The 25,393-nt window shown below is 51.0% G+C and overlaps 1 protein-coding gene across 3 annotated transcripts in view; it reads right to left on the reverse strand.

Annotated features, from left to right (window-relative positions):
- Positions 1-25,393, reverse strand: part of SLC8A3 (solute carrier family 8 member A3) — a 117,082-nt gene that overhangs the window by 16,580 nt on the left and 75,109 nt on the right. For 2 of the 3 annotated variants that reach the window (XM_049825815.1, XM_049825814.1), the window contains exon 3: positions 7,306-7,409. In XM_049825815.1, the coding sequence (XP_049681772.1) occupies positions 7,306-7,409 (104 nt within the window). Of the gene's footprint in view, positions 1-7,305; positions 7,410-8,696; positions 8,804-25,393 lie in introns of all 3 variants that reach the window. The other variant, XM_049825816.1, reaches the window with a different exon arrangement.

The raw sequence follows: 25,393 nt of genomic DNA on the forward strand, positions 1-25,393 counted from the left end.
TCCCCATTTGCTTTTGAGCCTGCAAAAGAACTATTTTTCTCCCTTTCACTTATGATATGATACATGAATATTTGAAGCAGCCTATAAAGCTATGAATGAAACATCAAGAATACAGCATGCAGAAAGCCAAGGGATTATTTTATCTTTGTATTTCTGAGTGAATGCTGTGCATGCAAGCAAGAAAATGATTTCACGGACTAAAGCTTCCTTCCTGCACACGCATCTGCTAATGTGCCCTTAGTCCTGACCTGTAACGTTTCCTGACGGTCCATCTGGGGATGCTGTACCTGTACCAGCCCCGCTGACGGCCCCCGTGCTGTTCCCATCCACAAGCCTCCCTCCGCTGCACCCAGCCTGGGCTGCATCCCTCCATCCCTCCCCAGGGCACCTCACCCCCTCCCGCACTCCTGCTCTGCACATCACGCTCCTCGTGGAGCCAAGCCAGGCCACCTCATTGCTGCTGGCATCTCAGGTAGTCTCAGAGGCCTGACATGTGCATTCTTACAGGGAGCTGCTAAAATTAGCTCCGCAGTCAAATCCAAAATAGCAGTCCCAAGTATCCCTTACCTAACCCTTGCATGGCGTGAATGCAGACAGACACGTGTGCCTGCAGACAAGGTAGGTGACGCCGACTCTCCCAGGAGACCTAAAGCCTTCAGCTCTGGATCCCAGTTCCTCCCTTACTGGGATTTCTCTGCCCTGCAGGCCTGGATTTTACTAGGCAAAGCCAAAATTGCGGGCATGAACTCTGCTTCCCCTGCCACCCCTGAAACGGGACAATTTCGACCTGAATTTAGCTGCTAAAAAAAGCTTTTTACTAATAAACTATTTCATCTGCAGGTTTTCAGTGTACTTTTGGGTCAAATCCTGCTGTGACATGCGTGTTGGTGTGGTTTACAGATCAGGGATTGAATTCCCTCCTGCCTTAACTCTGCTGAAGCCAGAGAAGGTTAAACCAAGAGGAACCAGGCTTGGGATGGGAGCAGACCAGCAATCGGACAATCCTGTAGTTTACAGCAATCCGATGTGCTAAGTGTCCCCCAGCCTTTTTCTGAACAGTGAAATACCTTTTCCTGCTGTTTACCTCACGGAGAGATTTGACCATGCTGCATGCTCTGTTCTGGACTCATTCTCCATTAACATAAATCTGTTCTAATCAATATCCCTAAAGACTCCAGCAAGCCACTGTGTAGATAAGAGGATCCTTGTTAAAGGCCTGTGATTTACAGAGTGAGCTGAAATGAGGGAGAGAAGGCTGGATTTTGAGGAGACCCTCAGTCCCACAGCGGGGCAGTCACAGGCAGCCAAAGGCAAGGAGAACACATTGCCTGCACCCCGTGTGCACCCAAAGATGCTCAGTGACCGTGCAAACCGTGGGAGCAGTTCCCCAAAGAGGTCAGGATCCCCCATCTTCCAGATGTAACTGTCCACAGGCTCTGCCTCCAGATTTGCTCACTGAGGTGAGCAAACTGTTGCCCTAATGGACTGTGAAGAGCTATAAACATGGGGTTTTTATAGGTTAAACAAGGCAGAGATTTTGCAGCATTAACCTGAATGCTGTTATTATTGAAGTCAGTAGCAAAGCTCTTGCAGACTCCAAGAGACTCCTCTCCATCAGGAGAATCAGCAGCGTTCAGCTTAATCACAGAACTGCAAGCAAATTATTAAACCTTCAGGGAAGGAGGTAACAGCAATCTAACATTTCTTTGCTATTCCCATCAGCAGCTGATGGAAGAAGGGAGTTTCTTAGCATCTGCCCACGCTTCAGAAAACTGCAGCACGCGTGCTCACGTTACTGATGCAGCTTATCTTATACAGGCACAGACCTTTGTACCAAGTCACATAATTTCATCAATATTTTGATATAGATAACTTGCTGGATCAATGCGAGCTAGGAATCCTTCTTCCTTTGCAGTTTAATCCTTACTCTGCATCTCCCAGCCACATCCTCCCTCTGGGGCATGAAGCTTTCCCGTCAGGGATGCTGACACTTGATTAAAAGGAGATGTGTTACGAGATTTGTCCACGCCAGTTGACTGGGAGGGCTGAGAGGACTTCAGACAAAATCTTCCCAAGCCAGGTCATGCCAGCAAGCTGTTTAATAGTGCTCGCCAGCCATCTGTGCTCCCGTTTCCAGTGAAGTCGTATCTCGTGGGAGACATGCCTTCTGAAGCAAAATTTTGCATGAGGGATGTCGGACCCTTTTACAAAGCATAACCCTCAAGGATCAGCCTTCACGCACCAGCCCTGAGGTTGAATCTTCCACCGTTGTGCCATGAGCTGAATTTTCACGAGCAGACTCCCAATTACCCTCATGAAACGCAATCTTCCAAATGTTATTTTCACCATTATCCGCAATCAAGTGAAATCTTCTGAAGTAGCCTCACTTGCCATTCGGGCTCCATCAACACTAAGGTTAACTACAATTTAAGCAGAAGACTGACTTTATCCAGGGAAAGCAAAGCAAGTTTTTCTCCCATAATCCAGGACTGTCGAAAGTGTGAAAGCTGATGTGTGAAGAAAGTATTCCTCCAAAATCCTGCTGGGCTGACAGCAGCAAAATCCTCATTCCAAGTTTTGAGCTGACATGATACCAGAGCTGCCATGAGAGCAAGAGTCAAACCAACAGACAGCATCTTGTCATAAAGGAAAAGACTCGTTTCACTGTAGGAACACTTTAAAAAGGTGCTGAAAAAAGGATGGCCAGAAGGATGGCTCAGGGTGCTGGGAGGTTTCAAAGCCCTGCAGCGCTCAGTAGACAGGGATTCAGTTTACGTGACCACACATACGGAGGGAAGGTGAGACAAGAAGGATTCAGATTAATTTCTTAGAAATGAAGACGACAAAAAAATCAGGAAACCTGGGAAATGTCCAGGAGGATAGAGAAAAGCAACATTTACCACCTTTGCCAGGCAAAGAATGGGAGTCTCTCTTTGATTCCTTCTTACTCATTCACTTCGATATAACAAGCTTGCGGCAAGCGCCATCTTTGCCAGTGCTCTTTGCATCTGATATGCCACTACTGAGTCAGTAACAGTCTTCATCACAGACCAGGCTGGCAAGACACCCATCTCAGATCTGTTCTCATCTCTTTGAATTATTGGAGCACATCAACAAAAAGAGCTGCTAAAGTAAAACTACTTGATGGGATTTGTTTGGATGATCAGAAAGGCTTTGAAAAACTCCAGCTGCAGAAAGTAATTGGTGAAAAAGAATAAATGAGCTGCAAGACAAAGTTTGGTATTGTAGATGTAGCATTTATGTAACAGGAGTAAGTGGTCAGCTCTCCTTATGGCAAGGGTTAACAACTGAGTGCCCCAAGGCTCAAAGCAGCATGGCACCGATATAATTGGGGGTGAACAGTGAGGAGCAGCATCTGCAGATAATGCAAAACATTTCAGCCAAAAGGCTGTATCAGTGGTTGTTATGCATTGTGCAAGCCCTGAGCAACCTGAAGAGAGGAATTTGTGTTCGTACCACCGCAGGTACCTCTCTGAGCAGAGCTGTTCTCTCCTCCGGTAAGGTGCTAGCAGGTGCAAACAGCAAGAGCAATAGGATGACTTCCCTGCTGAGCTCTGGCCCTCGCAGAGACCCTCCTGTAGATACACCTCTCTGCCCCACAGCTCTGATCAGGGCCAAGGAGATGTCCCCTTGACTGGAGGCGACTGCTTTGTATCAGCACGAGTATGGGACAGCACAGCTAGTAATGCAAATCAGCTGTACGGTAGCAAACCCTGCTCCTGCCTGCCATCCTCCTCCGCTGCACGTCTATCAGAAACCACTGCCACCGCAGCCAGCAGCAGTGCGGGTACTCTCAGGGACAGCACACTGGATCTGAACAGCACGGGGCTCCGGACCGAGCTCTGCATCCCAAAATAAACCACCCACACTCCGCCCCAGGCTGGTTTGAGAAGCACACATCTACTCGTCCCTGCCATCGGCTCTGCTTTCCCTTCAGGGCACCACACTTCATCGTGGATTTCATCACTGCTATACCTAGCTTGTGTCCTTAAGGTAAGCTAGCAGCTGCCCTCTGCACGGAGAGGTCCTGGGGCGACTGCCTCATTCAAAGGCACGAAGCTACGGTAGTGCAGGCATGACTGCGATGGACTGGCTGTCTCTGCGCGAACCAGATCACAGATTACTTCCAAACACAACTGCCAGTCAGCTGAGGCGCCCAACGCTGCCCTGCTCCCGAGGGGGCCAGAAGAGGTGTTTTGAAGACACTACAAAGAGCTGTCTGAGAACACCCAATACTCCTACAGCTCCCTAGGCACAGGCTCAGCGTGACACAGCTAAGTGGGGAGTAACAACAAAACGACAATACGCCGTCAAGAAAACCACGTCTTCTGTGGTGCTGGAAACAAACGTGTGGGTAGCCAAAACCCAGAGAGACTCTTCATCAAAAGCAACCCAACCTGAACCTCCCAGGAGAGGCAGGAGCTGTGCTTTGCCCTCGCCGTATGAGTCGCGTGGGGGCCCGTTCATCACCGCAACAAAACCAAGTGAAGTCCCAGCTCGGCGGCTGTGGTTTGGGATTTCCCCCCCATCTGCAGGTGCGGGGCAATGGCAGCGTCTGCGCAGTGCTGCGGGGGCCCGTTTGCACCGAGGTGGCTGCGCTGACCTCGTATTGGTCGTGCGTGGGCTTTGCAACAAATAAACCACCCGCACTTTTCCCCTGCAGCGGCGCGATGGTGGCAGGAACACGTGTGCCGGGGAGTCGGCGTGAGCGTCCCTTCCCGATGCTGTAGGGCAGGCCGCACGCTTCCCAAGTGCAAGCCAGCCCCGGCGCGTTCCCGGGCTGCCTCCTCTCCGGCAGGACCCGGCTGTTGACGCGTGCGCCCCGTGAAGCTGCTGGTGACAGCATCTGTTGTTGATCACTCCTGATGCTCTGCGTGGGAAAGCCTCGCGTAGCTCCTTATTCTTCATCCCTGGCACAAGGTACGCTCGTCGGCGATGCCACGGCGTGCAGCGCTACGGAGCTGGGGATCTTTCCAGATGCCCTGGAATTAGTGTAGCGACTGTGCCACCTTGTGCCAGCAACATTTACAAATGCATTTTAATCTCCTGCCTATTAGATTTTTAAAACCAGGGTGCTCTCTGACTTTTCTCTAATAAGGCCAACCAATTCCTCCTTGGCGTGGTCCTTTCCTTCCTCTGGGGATCTCCGGGTCTGTCTGACGGTGCGCCCTCACCTCCGGCGAGGAAAGCGGCTGGCCTGCAGGCTCTGGGCTGCAGATCATTTAGTCCAGCTCCGATCTCCTCTCCGACTGTTGCAAATCAGACAGTCGCGCTGACTCCAGCTGATGCTGGTGTAAACGAGACACACACAAGACAGCAAACTGGCATCGTAGTCCGAATAATAACGAGGATGTTTTACAGCTGAACCACCTTAGGGGCTATTTGGATTTTTTTCAAATATCTGTTATTATTCAGCCAGATGCAACATAGCCTATACAGGAGAAAGAAATGCAGGACTTCACAAAAACCAGCCCAATCCTGACTGTATCCTGAAGCTCACTGGTTTAGAAAAGGATGCTGGGCTCACAGAGAGCAAACAACTGAGCAGAAACTTCAGTGTGATGCTCCAAGCTGCCAAGCGCGTAAGCAGGAGGGAGCCAGAGGCAGGTGATTTTCCTCCCATACCTGCTGAGATGGAGGTGGGAGCTCCATGGACGGGAAGGGGCACGGGCGGAGAGGGGACCCTGGGGTGATTCTAGGGCTGAAGACTTTGATCTAGGGCTGAACACTTTGCTGATACAGATTCAAAGGGCTTAATCTCCTTAAACTCACAATAAGAAATCTGAGCGTAATTAGGGGTATAGTGAGCAGGTACCTACACAGAAGCTGTGGTATGCTATACAGTTCTTTCATCTGATGGAGAGAAGTAGGAAAATAACTAGTGTCTACAAGCTGAGGCCAGACAACTTCTACCTAGAAGCTGTGCTCACATCTTTACCCTGGAGAGCAATTAACTGCTGGGACATACCCCCATGGGATACGGCAGGTTGGTCACTGCTCCCACTCAGGGGCAGTTGGACTTTGGTGAAACCCGAGGGCCTGTGCTCGACACACAGTGAAACCTAATGCCCCTCATTGCCTACAGGCTGCAGGGGGTGGTCTAACGGCATTAAACTATGAATCCTCTTTGGGTTTACATTTTACAAGTCCACGGATGCTCTATGACATTGTCATGCTAATGCAAGCTGTGTCTATCGCGAACGGCCCGCAGAGCCGTGCATGGGAGCTTGGACTGGGCAGAGGGCAGCCGCTGGGCTGGCGAGATAAGAGACAGGAGAAGTTTCAGCAAGACAAAGCTGTGCGATGCACAGGCAACTGCCAGGTGTTCCCATCACCTGCAGCAGCACACGGGAGCAGAAACAAGGCCATGGGCACGCACGTCTGTCTCCACTCCGTATCAGACACGTAGGAGCTGGATTTGAATCCCTTTTTGTAAAGCACTTCTGTTTAAATCCTGGCTCTCCCGGGCCGTCCCAAAGCTGCTGAAGCCAATGGCAAGACTCGCTCAGTGAGAAAGAGGTCAAACGCATCTAGAACATCGACAAAGATACAGGTAGGCAAGGCACGATAAGTCAGGGCTTATTCCCACTATACTCCGGCTCTGCTGGGAGATCGTGGGTCTCATTGCTGATGAAGTAGGACCTCAGCAGAGCTCCACACTCTCTGCACGACAGGCTGTGATTGCTTGTGACACAGTAAGGGGGTTTTCAGATGAAAGACATGGAGAACCATTTTTTTAAAAAAAGCAAAACGAGATACCTCACACCTTCCCTCTTCTCCCATGGGCTTTTCACCGCACCTCATAGGGATCCAAGAGCACCAAGGCAATGCCACTGGCAGGCAACAACAGAGGGAAGGACGGGGGGGCATACAGGAGGAGCCGAAGGGGCAGCCATGCATTACGCCCTTCTCTTGCCTTTCACATTCCCCAAGGTCCTGGCAAAGGAGCAGGAGGGGGGGAGAACAGCAAAGGTGTGCTCAGAACGAAAAACAGATCAAGACAAGGAAACCCAATCAAAATAACACAGCCTCTGAGGCTCAAGCATTGCATAAAAGGAGGATCAGAAGTAAGCTGGGCTCTAAAAGGCAGAGATGACACCGAAACAGGGTGAGAGCGAGAATACAGGAGGGCAGAGAGTAAAAGTCGATCCATCTACAGGAGGAGGAGAAAAGGAGGGAGGGGAAGGAGGAGAAAGGGGGTTATATTTTCTGGATTTGGGGTTTGGAGACTCGATTCTGATTTTTTTCTTTTTTTCATTTTTTTTTTCATAAAGGATCTCACACCTGATATTCCTCGTTCCATCCATTTCGGTTCACCAAGGGCAATGAAGAAATTCTCCTGCCTTTCGTACTCCTCCTCATCTACTATCTTAACCCTTACGGTCTTCCTGTAGGGACAACAAGAGAGACAACCATGTACGGTGGGTCGGCTGGCCGGAGGCGAGGCGGCGGCGGCGGCAGCGGCGGCAGCGGTGCGGGCTCCTGGCACGCAGCCCCTTCCCCGCCGGGGACACGGGGCATCCGTCGCAGCTGCTCCTTGGGGAGCGGGAGGGTGTTAGGGGGAGAGAGGGCTGGCCAGGGGGTGAGGAGGGAGGGAAAGGGGGAGGAGGACCTTGCTGATGGTTAGTGGAAGGCGACTTCTGCAGCGCATTTGTTTTCAGTGTCACATGGTAATGGAAAGGGTATCGGCTGCCTGGAAATCACCAGGGACCACCCTGGGGTACCCACTGTGTTTTAGCGAGAAGAACAATTGCTTCTGCCACCCTCACAATCAATAATGAATCTGCAGGGGCTCTGGGCTGCGAGCCTGAGGAGAAGAGAGATGGGTACTCACAGACACGTTCCCCAGTGGGGTGAGGTGGGTCTCTGCCAGCAGGCTACAGCTCTGCCAGCTGCAAAGGAGGCCGATAGTTCTCATTTCCATTTTTAAAATGGCACATCTTACTGCTTTTTCTCCTCAATAGCGTCTGCCTGTTCCCCATGACCCGTTCCCCGAGCGAGGATGCAGCTTTCCCCAGGAGCGGACAGCTTTGCTGGGACCTTGGTGGGGACACAATGGGACTAAAATGCCTCCGAGGTTCAAATTGAAATACCCCGGGTGCTGGAGCAGGGCTGGCCCCTTCTCCCTGCTGCCAGCTCACCTGGCTCCCTCCGGCATCCCTGCAACGCACACAGCTGCTGGGAGCCCTCAGGCAAACCGAAGCAGGGAATAAGTTCTAGGAGCTGCTCCTCTGCCAGGCCTCGATTCCTGTCTTTTTCTAACACAGATCTGACCGGGACAACCCCCAGGACAAGGGCTGGGCGATGATCCCCTGAGACGCTGGGTGTGTTTCTAGCCAGCATCTTCCCGCTGACGCTACAAAATTTGCTCGGACCCCTCAGTGCGGATGGCAGAAGGTCCCTCTCAAGCTGCTGCAGAAATAGGGATGAGCGGGACCGCTCTCCGTCCTTCTCTCTCCGCACCCCTCGCCACTTTGCCTCTCCCCGGCCCCAGCATCGCTCCCCACGCCACCCCACGGGTACCATGTGACACGGTGTGTGCGCACAGCAGTGTTTAGGGCAGAGCGGTTGGAGACAGAGAGACATCAGAGGAAGAGGAGGAGAAGAGGAGGAAGGAGATGGAAGAGAAGAGGAAAGAAGAACGTTAACGTTAGTCTGCAGGGCCAGTACTACACCTTTCTGTAAACTCATATCCACCATGCGGGGGCTCATCAGCTCAATGAAGAAATTCTTGTTTTTTTCATACTCCTCATCATCAATTACCTTGATGTGAACTGTTTTGCTGCAGATGGAAAAATAAGAAGGGTCATAAAGGGGAGAAAGGAACAGAGAAGCAAAAGTGGAGGAAGGAAGTTGTTGAATGGGTACATTAGAGAGTCAAAGTTTTCTCACCCACTGAACAAGCTCAACGTGGCCCTTGAGAAAGGCCAAAGCCCCACTCCTGCAAGTGACACCGGTCAATCTTCTGTTTAACCCAAAGGCGTGACGGCAGGCCACGCTGTGCACGGTGAAATTAGACAAAAATAGCTCTGATCCCCCAGTGAACCGGCGAGGGGCTCAGGAGCCGCCGGTACAGCGGCTCACGGCTCAGCGTGAGGGCAATGAGGTCTGATGGCCAGCAGAGAAGCAGGCTTCCCTCACCCTGCTACCCACCGCACGCACACACACGTGCAAAAGCAGATGCACAAGTACGCGCGCGCACACACACACACACACACACACGCGCCACAGGCACTGTGCTGCTGCCTTGCTGCTGGCAATACCCGCCGGCCAGGCAGACACCCGCTGGCTGCACGGGCCCTGGGGAAACCCTGCAACCTGCGGCTCTGAGAGAATTCACGTCCAAGGGAACCCTAGGTGATGTGGGTTCATCGGCCTGCTCTGAGAGGTGCAACATCGTCTGCATGTGAACTGATGAGCACATATAATTACACGCTCATATAAACGCAACCGCTCTAAATGGGCACGTGCTTGCCATCTTGGGGGCTCCTGGACTTCCAGACAGCCCCAACCCCAAGCTGGAACTGCATTTTTTAAACGAAAAGTCAGTTCCACATAAAAAGCATTTCCCTTACCCCAAAACAACCGTCCCTGAGAGCCACCAGGCCAGCTGCCCCTCCTGCCGGTGAATGACACCCTGCTTCCCACAGCTCTGTACCCGCACGTGGCCCTGCAGCTACGACCTCCCCTTGCTCCCTGCCCATCCTCAACGTCCAGATCAGCCCCTGGTGCATTTTGTCCACAACCAGTCTTGGCTGGGGATGGAAAGGAGGAGAAAAGCAGGACCGCCAATCACAGAGTCTGGAAAAATAGCCCCAAGCTTCAAATCCGTATGTGCCTCAGCTGGTAGCCCTTGGTATTAAATATACTCAGTGTCTTTGATCCCACGGTGCTTCAGAGAATGAGCAGTCTAGCCCTGCGTCCTGGGGATGCTGGGATCACCATGCTGGGGATGCTGGCACTGCCAGCAGCCCCCTGAAAATCATCATTTCACAACAGAGACTAGGAGAGTTGATTAATTGTCATTGCTGCAGCTTTCATTCTTACTGATATCATTAATGACCACGAAATTATCCAGTTATCCTACAATTTGACCCTCAAGTCATAACTGCTTCTGCACTCTGACTGCGGAAATCCTGTTCCCTGTGCTGGCTCTTGTTTTGGTCTTGGTCCCAAATCCTGTCTTTCAAATGATGGCATACGGGATAGGAGGAAGAGTTTGGACAACCTCTGCTATATCCATCAGTGCAGGAATATGCAAGAAGAATCACCTCTAATTCTTCTCTCTGAGCTAAATCAGCTTTATTTTTGCCAGTGCTTGCTCTACCCATGTCCTGCGCTAATGCCGACAAGCCTCCTTTCCCTTCTCTAGACCCTTTCGGTCTCCGCTAATCCAGCCTGAAGGATGTAGGATTTTAAATGATACGTCTCTGGTGTAAATGTTGGTGCTCTGCTAAGACTTCATCATGATGATTTTGCTGCATTTTCATTGGAGAGGTTGACTGAATTCGGCTTTTGAACTGGATGTTGTCTGGACCCCTGGTACTTTGCAAAGCTTGTTCAATTTGCTGAGTTAAAGCTACAGCTGGTTCATAGTGCTGATCTTTTCCTTGCTCATATACTACATAACAGAAGGTGGGATTTTCAGAAGCAGCCAGTGGTTCCTGAACGTGGGTTGCTTTCTTAAATCCTATTCATAATTACCATTGCTTATGGTTTTTTCCATTCTAGGAACTCCAAATTACTTAGTATCCCTTGTCTGCAAAAATTTGGAAAAAAAACCCCAAAACCTGTTTCCCGGGGGCCAGCTTAGGTATCACAACAAAGCTATTCTAAGGCTTTATACAATGAATATTATGCATGCACACCATTTCATTTTGCTTTCATATAGCAACTTTCTTCCCTTTCCCTTCCCTTTTCCTTCTTTCTTTCTCTCTCTTTTTCTTTCTTTCTTTTTTCTTTCTTTCCCTCCCTCCCTTTCTCTTTCTTCCTTTCTTGTGGCTTTCCCGTCTCCACGAGTGGAGTATGCGCGTACCAGAGCAGAAGAGAAATGCTCATTTAATGAGGACGCGTGCCCGGCAGATGATCTCCCTGAGCGTGTGCCGTGTGTATGGAAAACCTCATTTCAGGCAAGCCCCTCATCCGCACGATGAATACTCAAAGCTGTGGACTGAAGGAATAATGACTCACTGTGTGCACATTTTGTTAAGTACAGAGAACTCTATACAGCCTAAGTAGTCCCAAAGCAGTGAGATTTCCTTAGAGTTGTCTTTTTTAAATGTTTAAAAAAAAAAAATCGAGAAAGAGAAAGAAAACGCGATGGTGATCCATAGAGGGCTGCACGGTAAAATGCTGGCTTTGCAAAAGCAAGTCCCCTTGGTTGAGGAAACTGAGAGAGCAAACCCTCTGGACTCCTAGACCAGCTCAGCTCTGCTGCAAGCTGGACCGTTGCCACACACATGCGCCTCAGGTGGCTTTTCAAAAAAGGGTGTTTGAACTCGGTGACCAATCTAGTAAATTCCTGGTTTCCTCCTTCGCTACGAGCCATAGGGAGAAAAGGACCTTTTACCCAGCTCTGAAACAACAGGCGAGGAGCAGAACTTCCACAGACCAAAGCCGCGGGCGCCCTGCAAGGATGCCGGCAGGGCCTTGCACCCCTCGCCCAATCTGACCGAATCCCAAAAGAGAAGGAGGTGCCCGACCTCCCCGGCTTTGCTGAGAGGCGGCGAGCGCTCAGCAGGTCCACCGCTCCGTCAAAGCTTTGGGGACTCCGCGCGGGACCCCAGAGGTGTGGGCTGGCTGGCAGGGGGACCCCGGCAGCACCCGCGGTCGGGTGGTACGGGACGGAGGGTCCCAGCCAAACCGCAGCCACTGCCCGCTCTTGCTCCAGAGCCGGCGCATCGCCAGACCTCCCCGTGCAAGGAGAAAAGGAGCACGGCAGAAGTTCGCGGGCGCTGCGCAGGGCTCGCGGACCCAGTGCCGCATAACGGGGAGCGGTTAACCTTTCGCTGGGGTTTTGTGGCAGGGGGAAGAGCAGCATCCCCCCGCTCCCGGGTCGCTCTGCAGCCTGCAAGGATGAGGGCGCGGGGCTGGGCTTGTTCCCTCGAGGGAAAGCGCCCTTCTCCCGGCCGGCCGGCTGCTCCGGTCACTCCCGCGACGGAAGGGTCAGTGCGGACGGAGGGGGGGTGCAGTGGCCCGTCTGGCCACTTCTCCCAGCCTGCCGCGGCTGGGGGGGGCTGCCCGGCAGCTTCCCTAGCCACTGCGAGCGTCTCGCTCCTCTCCAGGGCTACGAAAGCAACCGTAACTCCAGCTGCGTCCTGAGCTGTCATAAATAGTCTGGAGGCCAAAACACAGATTGCTCCCACACGATCTCATCTCTCACCTGCAGCCACACTGAGAGCTACCTCCTCGGAAGGCACGGAGAGCGGAGGAGATGGATGGGGAGAAGGGCTGGAGCGTAACACCGCCCCGGGAAGGCATCATGTTAATGCGAGAGATGTGACAGGAGGACACCGAGAGGCAGAGAGCGTGCGGGAGCAGGAGGCTTGGGAACATTTTGCTGCGAGAACATCCTGACAGCTTCTTGAAATTAACGGAGGTAGCGGCAGGCACAAGAGGGGCTGTCAGCACAGCAGCCCTGACGGGCACGCTCGCCACGATGGGAAGCAAGGGCTCTGAAGCCCACCTTGCTCAGCCGAGCAGCTTTCATTCCCCAGCCTCTGGTTGCTCCGCATGGGGAAAGGAGGACGCTTTCTAGCCTTCCCCTTTCTCTCCGACAGCTTGATCGTGGCCAAGCCATACCTCAAGACGGCTCGAAAGCGGAGAACAACAGAGGCCATCCAAAAGCCTCTCCTGGCAGCAAGGAGCCACTCTGCAAACCACAAAGCCCCACTGCCGGCACCAAGCCATGGCATAGTCCAATCTCAACCCCCGCATGGGTACCTTGGTGGGGAGAGCTCAGGCCTCGGTGGTGTTTTCGGCAGACTGAGCGATGCTTTCGGTTTGGGCCGTGACGCAGCAGGGCAAGCCGAGAGCCGGCGTTCCTGGGGAACACCTGGCCATACAGAAGTCAGGGTAGCTGCTTGCTTGCTCCTTTTTCTCTGGGGTCATTGCAAGCTGCCACCAACAGCCCTCAGATGGTGGCGGGCCGGGCTATCCTTTCAACATGCACTTAGAAACAACCACTGGTTTTAAAAGTTAGGGATGGGAAAGCTCCTCTGGGGAGCAACATTAAGTATGAGATTTCCCTGAGTAAGCAACAGAAGATGAAATGAATAGACATCGATCTTCTCCTAAAGGACTGTGTGCACATGATGTTGCTAAATTCCCCGTCTGGGAAGTACAGAGGATAATCTATAAAATCATTTTATTTGACAACATGTCCACTTGCAACACATAAGGCAACAACTGGATGGTTATTTGATTAATGTGCTAGAAAATATTGAGTATCTCTCTGTGTGGAGACTCTCATTTGCAGGAATTATTGCTGAGGAGGTTAAGAGGATGTGTCTGTGTGACTTTGGAATGTGAAATAAGGCTCAGCTCTAAAAACAGCGTAAGTCAGGAGATGTCACATAGTGTGTACCATTGAAACGGGCGGGGCTGTTGCAAGGGCAGGATTTACAGTCCCTGGTGGGATGCTGTTAGCCAGGATGGAAAGCAGCCAGGACAGCAAGGTAAACATCCCTGGGACAGTGAGAAGTACCAGGAGATCTTTAGTAACTCGTTAATGTGAATCATTAGTGCACACACCTTGGGTCAAGCCACAGTGTGCTTGACACATCTTAATATACCCGCCTCCTCATCTGATTTGCTGTGGGTGCAGGTCCCTGCAGCGTGAAGTTCAAAGCCCGTGGTGCCAGCCTGACTCTTCCCCAGAGCCCTGCACCGGGCTGGGTTTCAACATGAAACTACAGATAGGACCTATTTGCTCTGCCAGAAGATCTCGTTGACAAGTCCTACTGCAGAAATGCTGAGTAGGTAAGATGTCAACATTTGAGGCAAACCAGAGGGGATTAAATAAGACTAAGCATAGTGGGGAGCTGTCTTTGCCTGACTTACTGGGAGGCAGATATTTAACAGAGCAACATGACAGCGCTGGCAGGCAAGGTGAAGAAGCCAGCAAGAGAAGCCCTGATACGATGCACACGGGCACATGGAGTTGCGCATCAAGTAACCCAGAGTGGGACAACATGACCCATTTTGAAGCAAAGGATTATGCTGTCACATAGCACAGACAAAGACAGGAGGCGTTCGAGGGGGAGAATCATTAGATCCCAAAGCAGGTTCACTAAACTCACCAAGGAGATGCTGAGTGAACTTAATTTCAACAGGAAATCCTGGTAATTTAGGAACCTATCCAGAGTATGACCAAGACAGACAGGTTGCACACTGGGCTTAAGCTCACGCCCATGAAAGAAGATTTTTTGTCTCCTTTGGCAGGGAACAGGTTTTGAAGCATCCAGCTGCAGCCGCTGGTGATGGTCACAATTTGCTCTAGCAGCCAGGTCAGAATTGAAGGTGCCTCTAAGGTCAGAGCAGACGTTGGTACCAATTACCTAAACAGATGTCAACGGGATAGGCAAACTGTCAGGATAGAGTTTCAAGTAGATCATTGATGTGCAAGTTGCTGATGTATGAGTTACAGAAGAACTGGTGCTAGTACAGAAGCTGGAGACAAGCCATTGCGGGCCAGTTTCCAGGAACTGGCTGTGTCATTCATGAAGACCTTGGAAAAGCAGCTGTGCAAGAGCCATCCCACTTTGTGTAGCAAGCACATGGGGAACAGCCTGAACAGCTTCACTACCAGACCAGCTGGCTGTAAAGTATCACAGACAGAAGCCCCCCCTGAGAAATTGGATTTTTTCTCTTTTGTCTTCAACTTGGCCTATGGGATAACCAGATGAAAACTAGTTATCATGATAAAAACAGGGTTCTCCGCAGTGCTAATCACTATAGAACCTATATATTTCTCCAGGCAAGCCTGAAGCCATCCAAGCAAGTCACTTGATACTTCTGTGCTTCAGCTTCTATATCCATGCAGTGGCTGTGATTCTCATTTCTCACAGGGATTTGATAGGGGACAGTCCCTACTTGCTTTGAACTCCTAATGTGGAAGATGTTACAGTGACGCAGCCGTAAGGAGGGTGAGGGAAGAGAGCAGAGAGAGCTTGAAGTGGTGGTGGAAACATCACTTATTCGTGTGAGTATCAACTTATCCTGCTTCATCTGATTTGGTTCCCATTTGAAGGAAGCTGTGCATTTCTCTAAGGCACCTCTTCTTCCTTGCTAAAGTTCCTTTATGCCATTAGGGAACCAAAAGACCTCAGAAAATAGGGCTGGAAGTGACTGTCACCGCTCAGCTATCACCCTGCCTCTGGGCAGAGCCAGTCCCACCAAGCCGTTCCTTACAGGTAGGTGTTTGCCCAACTGGTTTTTGAAAGCTGCACGGCAGACATGGTTTTCTGGACAATCTTTCCCCATATTTCAACTCTTTACCCCTAGAAAGTCCTTCGTACTGTCCACCCAGACTGACAAGGTATAACTTGTTTGGGAGGGGAGAGGGAAGAAGCCTTTAGCCTTGAGGTGACCCTGAGTCCTTCTGCAAGCCCCCAGCCCTGCCACGCGTGCAGCACACGGGGGGACCGCTGCTCCATTCCTCCCAGGGCCAGAAACCTCCATCTCTGCTCCGGCAGGTCACAGAAAGGGGGAAGAAGGTCTGCCGAGGAAGACACCACGCAAGAAGTGGCTGTACCCCAGGGCAGAGATGAGGACCCCAGTCCGAAACCCTGTGTGCCCCTCCACACCCCTCTCCCCAGGACCGCGTGGGACTCTGCTCAGGAGCGCCGGGAGCTCAGGGGCTCTGCCTGGCTGGTCGTTGGCGGTGCAGTTTGTTCACGTCACACCAGGTCTTTGTAAGGGATAAAGGAGGAAATATTGACACAGAAAGGCGCTTTCCCTTTGTGCGTTCCCCATGTAATCTTGGCTAATTAGTAAATTGGCTCATGTTTCAATTAGAACTATTGAAAATTATTTAGTAGCTGACACATCATAATTAAAGGGACATAGCCAAGACTAAAGCCATATTTTTTAAAGACTTGTATCAGAAAACTTTAAAGTGTTACCAGAAAAAGATTTATAGTGATAGCTGGTAAAAAAAAGTAAGCCCAAATTAAAAAAAGAAAAATTAAAAAAAATTTGCCTGTTATCCTTCCTCCATCCTGGATGGCAAAAACTAACGGGGTCAGTTTCTGTTTGTGGTCATCTTCACTCTTCAGTTTGTGCTTGTTTCCTACACAGCAGCCCAGCCCTCACTTCCCACTGCCACAGGACCCCCGCAAAGAGACCCGAAATGCTGCCAACTTCACAGGACGGTGTTTCACACCTGCTTTGTACCAATTGAAATAACTGTACCAGCAATGAGAAATCAGAGGTGCTAAGTTGCAGGCAGGTGAGCCCATTAAGCACTCTCATGCCTTGCAAAAAAATCCTTAAGTACCTGGTATGTTATTCAGGGCAACTCAAGAGATGCGGTACATCTACATGTGTCAGCCACCGGAATCAGCACCAGAGCTAGTAAATGGCAAATGTCTCCCACTCAACTTGGAAGCCCTGAAGAGTTGGAAAAAGCATGGTAGGGAAGCACCAAAAAATGCTCCGGGAGCTTCCTTAATGCAGTCAGCCCTGCCAGACAAGCAGATTTCCAAAGCACTCTATATTTCACTTTGTTCAAACATGACAAAATGCTCTAATATGCAGGGCTCTTCAAGGAGAGACGCCGCAATTTGTTTTTAAGAATTTCTGCAAAGAGGCGAAAACCAGTTTGTTAAACCCTCTTGCCCTCAGCTGAGTCCATGATGCTGATCAACTGAGTTGAGATATTTAAGTCAGGTTGTACAAGGATAATAGTCCAGCCTCACAGGTTTTTTTTCTTTATTCAGTTCAATAAAGCTATTTTTTCCCCTATTGAACATTTGCAGGTTCAACTCTAATCTTTAAGTTCCTCTTAAAAAAAAAGACATCTAGGCTGATCTGTGCATCATTTTCCAAACTGTTGGCTCCAAATACTGAAGCTGTGTGTACAGACACAAGGGGGCCCTGGCCTGGCCTGCTGCAGGTCAGCTTTTTCTTGCTGACCCTATGCGACTTGATGCTTCTGGGCCAGGGGAGAGCAGACAAAGTCTCGACAGCCTGTGGAGCTATTTGTCGAGGTCTGCACAATAAGCATTTGTCTTGTACAAGTCATAATTCAACTTGGCAGCCCACGAAACCAGACAGTTCTGGTGGGTATCAGCCTAGTGTAGGTACAAAGCAGTGCCAAGGCCCTGGGCGTGGACATTTCTCTCCTCCCTACCTTGGGCAGGTTCCCAGAGGAACAGCTTCACTGAGGAGATGCTGTGCCCTTTTTCTCTCAGAAAGGAATTTTAAAAGGAGCAAAACCTCAGCTACAACCCCTCTGTGGTCACGCAATACAAAACTTAAGAAAAAGTAGAGGGTGGAGAAAGAAGGAAGGAAAAGAATTTATTCCTTGCTGAAGGTCTTTGAATTTTTCTGCTTCCAGCTTAGTCTAACGCACTGCAACAAAAGCTTATGATGTCAAACCGCATCATGGATGTTGATGGCCCAGCGAAATACTTGGAGATGCTTTTGTTTGCTCTAGAGAATGGCTCCAAAACCATTGCAGGGCGCTGGAGCGGGAGTGCCCTGGACAGGAGAGGGTAGGCTGGACTACCTCAAAGCCCCTTGAGATGTCCTGAGCAAACATGAAACTGGCATTCAGCTGGAAGTGACCCCCATCCCACCACAGCGCTCCCAAATCCCACCTGCAAGGCACTCGTTACTGGCTGGTATTAGCAGCCCAGTGCTTCAAGCTGTCGCCCCTGGTTTTAGACTTTTTGCTGAAGGCATGGAGATTTGGAAGCTATATTTAGATGTCTTCTCTGTTCTTCAGCAACAGGGTTGCCATGGAGATGCTGGCAAGGATGAGAAGGTGGGGACGGAGGGGGAGAGAAAGTTGAGGAATGAGAAGTGCCAGATTCAAAACAACCCTCACAAGCCCGGGAAGACTTTACATTCCTCCTAGGGCAAAAACTGCTGAAGCTTGTTAGCCGAAACAAGCCCCCGGCACTGCCCGATGGCGTGGCCCTGCCATGCATCGCTCAGTGCTTTGTCACGGCAGGTTTGAAGAGACCCAAGCAGCTGGCCTTCGGGCACTGCTCTTTTGGGAGAACGTGCCCTCGTCGACCTGAGCTTGCTGCCCTGGGGCATGCGCTGAGCACCGATCCCTGCCTCAGCTCATCACTCCTGTGAGTGCTGATAACCACCTGCACCCTGAGGTCATCCACCCCTGGACATCCAGAGGACAACCACCCATGTCCTCCTCTCTGGGCACAGCTCTGGAGGGCTGCATGCCACCCACTGCTGGCTGTAGCTCAGCTGAGCTCTACGCAGCTTCTTTGATCGCTCTTCAAAATTCAGTTCTCTGAACTCCCAATGAATTTGCAAAAACTTTCTGATGTTTAGAACAGAATAGAATAATTAAGTTTGGAAAAGACCTCTAAGATCATCAAGTCCAATCACCAAGCCAACATCACCATGCCCACTAAACAATATCCTGAAGTGCCACGTCTATGCGTTTTTTGAATACCTCCAGGGATGGTCCCTGGGCAGCCTCTTCCAATGCCTGACAACCCCTTCAGTAAAGCAATTTTTTCTAATATCCAATCTAAACCTCCCCTGGTGCAACTCGGGGCCATTTCCTCTCATCCTATCACTTGTTATTTGGAAGAAGAGACCGACCCCCACCTCGCTACAGCCTCCTTTCAGGTAGTTGCAGAGAGCGATCAGGTCTCCCCTCAGCCTCCTTTTCTCCAGGCTGAACAACCCCAGTTCCCTCAGCCGCTCCTCAGAGGACTTGTGCTCCAGGCCCTTCACCAGCTTGGTTGCCCTTCTCTGGGCATGGTCCAGCAACCAATGACATGGGATGCCCAAAACCAAACCTGCAGTTTTGCATGGCATCCCAGCAGAGACACAGTAGCTGCTGCTGCCTGGGTGCCAAAAGCAGCCCTCTGAGAGCTCCACTCGAGTCCTGCTGCTGCCATGCTGCTTCACAAGCTCATACTGACTCCGTACTCGGCTGGCTCCTGGCATAGCTGGGGTGGCTTTGTCTCTGCCGCTGACAGTAGAGGCAGACAGGGAGCCACAGCTGGGGACAGAGCTGCCCAATGCTTCCCAGAAGTGTGGGCAGGGGCACGCTGGCACACTGGGGACAAGCCACCCGGCACAGAAGGGGAGGCTGATGGCCACGGAGACCTCAGCTTGCTGGTCCTACTGCCACAGGCACCAGGCTGTGGTGGGAGTGGAGGTGGATTACAGGCAGGGATTACAGGTCCTTGATCTTCCCCATGCCACATCCACATCCCCCGGGCTGGCATCAGCCACAGGCACAGCCCAGATGTGCAGCTGCAAGCAGAGATTTGCAGCTACTGCCCACAACACTGCTCTTTCCAGCACAGGCAACGTAGGTGGAGACCAAGGGCTCGTCTTAACGTGGCAGTTCCCAAGACTCAGTGTCCTACACTTAGCGCACTGGCAATGAAATCTGGCCTTCCAAGAAAGGTCAGAACAGTCACCCCAATTCCCAGTGTGCGAACGGGCATATCTCAACCCCCTACGCCTGCCTAGACCTCCTTCCTGGCTCCTGCACGTGACAGCATCCCCAGGTTCCAGTGCTCAAAGGACATCAAAACCGGTGGGGACTGAAGCAAACTTTCCCATCGCAAACGTCTCGGGACATCAGCCTCACGAGTCCCTCTTGCCCCTCTCTTGCCCCGCTCTTCCCACATACCCGCACAGACGGTGGGTTCAGCTCAGCGGGGGGGGGGGGTTCAGCCCAGCCATTGGAGTTGCGCTACATTCAACGGAGCAGCAAGGCAGCAATCTGTAGGAAATTAATGAGCTGCAAACAACGCTGTGCAGCTGCCAGCCTGAAACGAGCCTGCTCTGCACGCTGCAGATACAATTATTACATGTGAACAAAAGGAGCTGGAGCCGGGGTGCTTTGGCTCCGGTCACAGGCTTCTTGTGACCAAGATAAGGGACAGCACGCCGAATTGCCACAGTGACATCAAAGTTGCATATCCAACCATTTACACAGAGCCAAGATACCGCATCCTTATCCAAGGCCCTGTGCATTTGACCAGGCTCACTCTTTTCTTCTCTTCTGTAAGCACTGAAAATAGGGTAGAGGATACTCAGATACACCGTTTCATTTCACTCTTTGGGGCTGTTTTAGTTCTATTTCTTAGCAAATAAAAACACACTAGGAAAACCAAACAGGACCATTCGTTAGCTTCCAGGAGCTAATGCCTCAGGAAGAGGTGCAGGTTCCTGGGAGGAGGCCAGCCCTGCTGGGCTTGCACTTCCAGAATCCAGAGCTTTGGACCATAAAAAAGCCCCCTCCTTATTCATAAACTGAAGAAAAATCAGGTCATTGGCCGTCTTTGCAGCCAAGAAGAGTGTTTCAGAGGGGTTAAATCTAGGAGCAGGGCAGCCTTCAAGCCTCGCTTAATTCTGTCAACGACCCAGCGTCAACTCCCAAAGAGCCGGGCTGCTGGACACCCCCTGCCTGGCCACAGCTGGTCCCCTCGCAGAACAGCTCGGCTCAGCCTGAGACGGGAACAAGTGCTGCGTGTTGGCCTGACCCCATCAAACAGATCAAACACGCCACAGCCTGCACAGTCCTCACCCGCCCAAGCGGGCCTCCTTTCATCAACATAGTCTTCTATCATCTCACTGCTACAATTTCCACCCTAACACTTAGCCCCATCTCAGCCTTCACACATGGGTCCTGCTTTGTGGGAAGCGCTTTTGGCAAAGCCTTCTGACCGATTCACGTCAGAGACAGCTTGAACTCCTCCTGGGGTCCCTGGCTGACAGACAGGAGTCTCCTCCTGCCCTCCCTACCTTGTGGCAAGAGTTAGCGCCAAGGCCCTTCACCCATCCTAAAAGCTTGTCCTACCCTCATCCCAACATGCTCCTCAACTCTTGTTCCCCTTCTTGCTGTCTAAACCCTCCTATCACAACTCCCTCAACACCTCAGACCTTAATAAACGATGCTGTGCCTTCTCCCTTCCAAGTCCTGACAGCACCACTGAACAACTGTTTGACTTGACCTGTCCTGACAAAGCCCAGCCACGCTTCTGATGCACTTTGGCGTACGCCCTATCAAACTCTCGCTGAATGTTGGGTTTGCAGACGGGTCTCACACACTTCTCTCCATCTGGTTAGAACCATAAACCTGACTGATAACAAAAAATAACCATTCTCCCAGCCCTGGTCTTCCACCCAGCTTGGTGGCAGGTGCAGCACCCTTCACCCCAGCATCAGTAAATATGTCCTCAGGTGTTTAGTAGCATGATACAACTGCTCTGAAGGCCAAAACCTCATGCAGACCTCTACAACGAATCCCTTGTAGTTTCAGAGGGGGGGCTGTTGTTTAACGAGCTCCCCCTTTGCCCTCCTAGCCCTCTCACCTTATAAACGTACCTCCCTGACTCCATCAAGAGTCTTTCCCATTATGGGACCTAGAATACTTTTTAGGACTTGAAATCCCAAGATAAAAAGCTTCTGAAGAAAAAGGTGCACTCGATTTTTTCCGAAAGGAGGTCCCATCCCAGCTCTCTGCCCAGCCAGAACATAATTGGGTTGCAACGCCGTTGGTGCCTGAGCAACGCTCCCTCCCCGCTCCCTGCTCCAGCCTCTGCTTTCTTCCAGCTCGCTTCACATGTGCCCTGCAGTGAGTGTCAGCGCTCTTACAAGGAAACTGCTATACGCCGGGGAGACTGTCAGGAGTGGGAGCCTTCTGCTCCGTCTGTCTGTTTACCGGGATGTCTGTCTGTGTTTATCAGTGGCTTATTCTATTTTTCAGATGCTGTCCGTAGCTCTGCTCCCTGCCATCACGCTCCCCTTGCTCCCTTAGCCCCTCCCAAAAGGCACTGGAGTAAAATGTACGCTGAGAAATAAACACTAAATGCTAAAAGCCCCCCAGACTGATCGCCCACAAACTGGTTCTGAACACACGCCTTGCTGGTCTGAGGTTCTCCCCTGGCTTCACACCCGTGGGTAGGCTGCACTTATCTTTGCTCTCCAGAAGCAGAGAGGATATCAAAGGCTTGCTCGGCTTCACGGGCAGCAATCGGCTGGAGCAGTCGGGAATGAAACACACGAGCGAGACCCCCCGCTCCGTAGTCACTCCCCGGGCACTCGCCCCGTCTCCCCACGGCCGGGAACACCGCTCGCACCCGGGGCTGCAGCTGGAGCGGCGCAGCGCTGGCTCCGTGCTGCAGCACGGCAGCCTGTTTCTGTCCTGTGACCCGTCTGCAGCAGCATCGCTGGTGCACAGAGGCTGCAAGAGCACGACGAGAAGTTCCCCGGGCCCGCCGGGTCCCTGCCCCACGCGTGCCCTCCTGGGTCGGCGGGCACTGCCGAGCAGGAGCCCACCAGCTTGGGTGGGTCTTTGAATCCAGAGTCGGGGCCTGAGCAAGAGTCAGAGGAAGACATTTAGGGCTTTCTGAAGTCGTCTGAAAAGCCGACTTTCCTTCCACCTGAGCTGCGCAAGGCTCACCATCGTGACACTGGACGAGGAGAAATGAGGCTGCCCGGGCAAAACATCACTTGCCCTACTCATAGCAAGACTGAAGGCACGTTGCACGTCTTTCAACTGTAGCGGAGAGCCTGCGAACCCCAGGCACTGACTTTTTCACGGTCCTAATGTTGAGAAGGGTCTGCAGAGCCAGCCTTGAAGCTGGAAATAACTCCCCATGGAGGACTTAGAGATGGTCTACAGCAGAGATAGCCTGCAGCTGCAAAAGCTGGCTTAGTCAGGCACACTGGCTTACAGAGAACCAGGTCACATCCCAAATCCAGCAAATTAGAAATAATCCTGGGTTGGTTTGGGGTTTTTATTTTTTGTTTGTTTTGGGGTGGTTTTTTTAATGTTTATTTACCAGTTGGTGCCTCCCACAGAGACAGACATTTGGAGAACTGTGACTGTGGAAAAAGGAGAAAAAAAAGCTTCTAATGATATTGCCATCTCTTTAAAAAGCAATGATAGTAACAGTCCCTACTAGCCCTTGGAGCTTCACATATGACTCTGCTCTGACAGAGTGTGACTGTACAGGATGGCAGTGTTGGGCTCTATTTAATTTTAGCCCAACTGCTCCAGATCAAATTTTCACAGTCTCCAAAGAAAGAGATGGCTTTTATTAGAGACAAGAGTTATTAGTTTACAGTCAAGCTGGACTCTTTCCTTCTTATGCCTCAGCACAAATAATAACAGTTTTGCAGGCTAAATGAGGCTCTGCAGGCCATCTGTGAGACCCACTGAAGACTGAAAGATTGCCCAGGTGTAATTCAGGATAAAATCTGGTTTTTGGAACATTTAGCACTGCTGGGATTCAGTGCTTGAGAGAGAGAGAGGGCCCAGCCCCACGTTTTGAGCCAAGAAATCCTGATAGTGCTGAGACACTAAAACCTCCTCTCTTTTCGTCTTCCACTGCCAGCAAATCTTATTTGAAATGACCAAGAGTGAACACGTGGGGTGGGGAGGGTTTTTTTTTTTTTTTTTTTGGCTTTTACAGTAAGTGCAGATTTTGGATCCTTCAATGCCTTGTGTTCTTCAAACAGGGAGATGGGCTCAAATCCAGTCCTTCCAAAAATTGATTTAGGCAAGATTGCACCCAAGATTGGATTCACCCTAAGCATCTATGACACCATCTAGTTCCATTTCCTTCTTTTGGGGGCTATGCACTTATATGTGACATCGCTTTCCCCAAAATATTCATGGCTAGGAGTGCAGTGCTGTTCTTCAGCTGCGCTCAGATGAGATTCTTCCTACCCCTCCAGGTGTTAAGGTTTTGCTTAAGTCAAGAGCGATTTGTTATCTTTAGTCAAATCTAAAGAGACCCCCGTTCTTTGGAGCTCCTGGCGCTCCGCAGAACGATGCCACCACCCAAAAGCTTGCTTGGCCATGAAGACCAGCATCCCCCTGCCGTGCTCAGCTCTAGCAACCCGGGGAGCTGCCAAGGGCTGCCTGGCCCGAGAGAGTTTTCCTGAGCAGGACGTGCCTTTTGGCCGGTGGCGGCTCCTGGCAGGCCTCCATCGAGGCGAGATGTAAGGCGCATCCCAGTCCCATCCCAGTCCCCTTATGCAATCACCGCCGGCTAAAAATACAGCCGCAGCCCCTGCAGCCCAGGCCAGGCGAGATGCAGATTTAATGAGGCTTCCATGGCAACGGGCTTCACTTCGGCAGGGACCGGGATGCAGGGGACAGGGATGCTTGGGGGGAGAGGTGCTCCTCAGCCAGGGGAGAGCTGCGCAGTTCAAAGCTTGTGGCAGTGGGGTTTGAGGATTTTTTCCTTCCTGGTATTAATAAAATTGCCGAGCGTTCGGTTCAGTTAGCTGCAGCCAAAGAGGCAAGCTGTGTAGTATTTTTAACAGACAAACCTGGACCTGTTTCTGTCACGAGGATAAATATTTACTAGTCAGCCTTAATTAAACTCAATCACCCACAGGCAGAAATGTTAAAACAGGGATAAATCAAGGAGCCTGTTTCAGTCTACCAATACTATAAACAACCTTTTCAGTAAAAACAAGCTCCTGCCAGAGTTCACAAAATACAGCGGTAGAACTGGCCAATACTGAGCCAGGAGACCTGAGGACAGCTAAGGTCACGGAGGAAATGGCATTGGGTTATGTTTCATGGATGATGTCCTCTGTGCCAGTGCAGGGGAGAGGAGGGGAACCACACAGAAAAAAAAAACCACTGTTGAGGAAAAATCTGGGATGAAAAGATGCTGTAAGCCTCCTTTCAAAGAAGAATAAAACTGAGACTATTGCCTCCTGTCCTCCATACTGATCCTCCTACACTGTATGTAAGAGTAAGGATACATGCCAGCCAAAATCCCACTTTGGTGTGCATAGCTCTAAGTATTAGATCAGCAGGGGCTGTCCTGTGACTGACGGGTGTTTAGGGATTCATGGATTATTTCTGTGAAATGTGGAAAATACCTTGGAATAGCTAGCCTATTACTAGTCGGTTAAATTTGCTATTCAGAGGGTGACACCTTTGCTGGAAAATGCTCATGAGGTCACAGAGCAAAGCCTCTGTTTCCATTATAAATGTACTGTACTTTTCCAAAATGCAGATTTTTTTCAGGAATTTCTTCTTATTTCCTTCACAGAGTAATACACCACTATGTACTAGGACACTACTTCCTATCAAAGGACCAAAAAGAATAAAAGCAACTCAAAAAATAAAGGTGAATATTAACATTTTCACTTCAGCCATGAGAAACTGAGGCATGCAAAAATA

The sequence above is a fragment of the Accipiter gentilis genome, chromosome 22 (assembly GCF_929443795.1).
Source record: "Accipiter gentilis chromosome 22, bAccGen1.1, whole genome shotgun sequence".
Lineage (NCBI taxonomy): Eukaryota > Metazoa > Chordata > Aves > Accipitriformes > Accipitridae > Astur > Astur gentilis.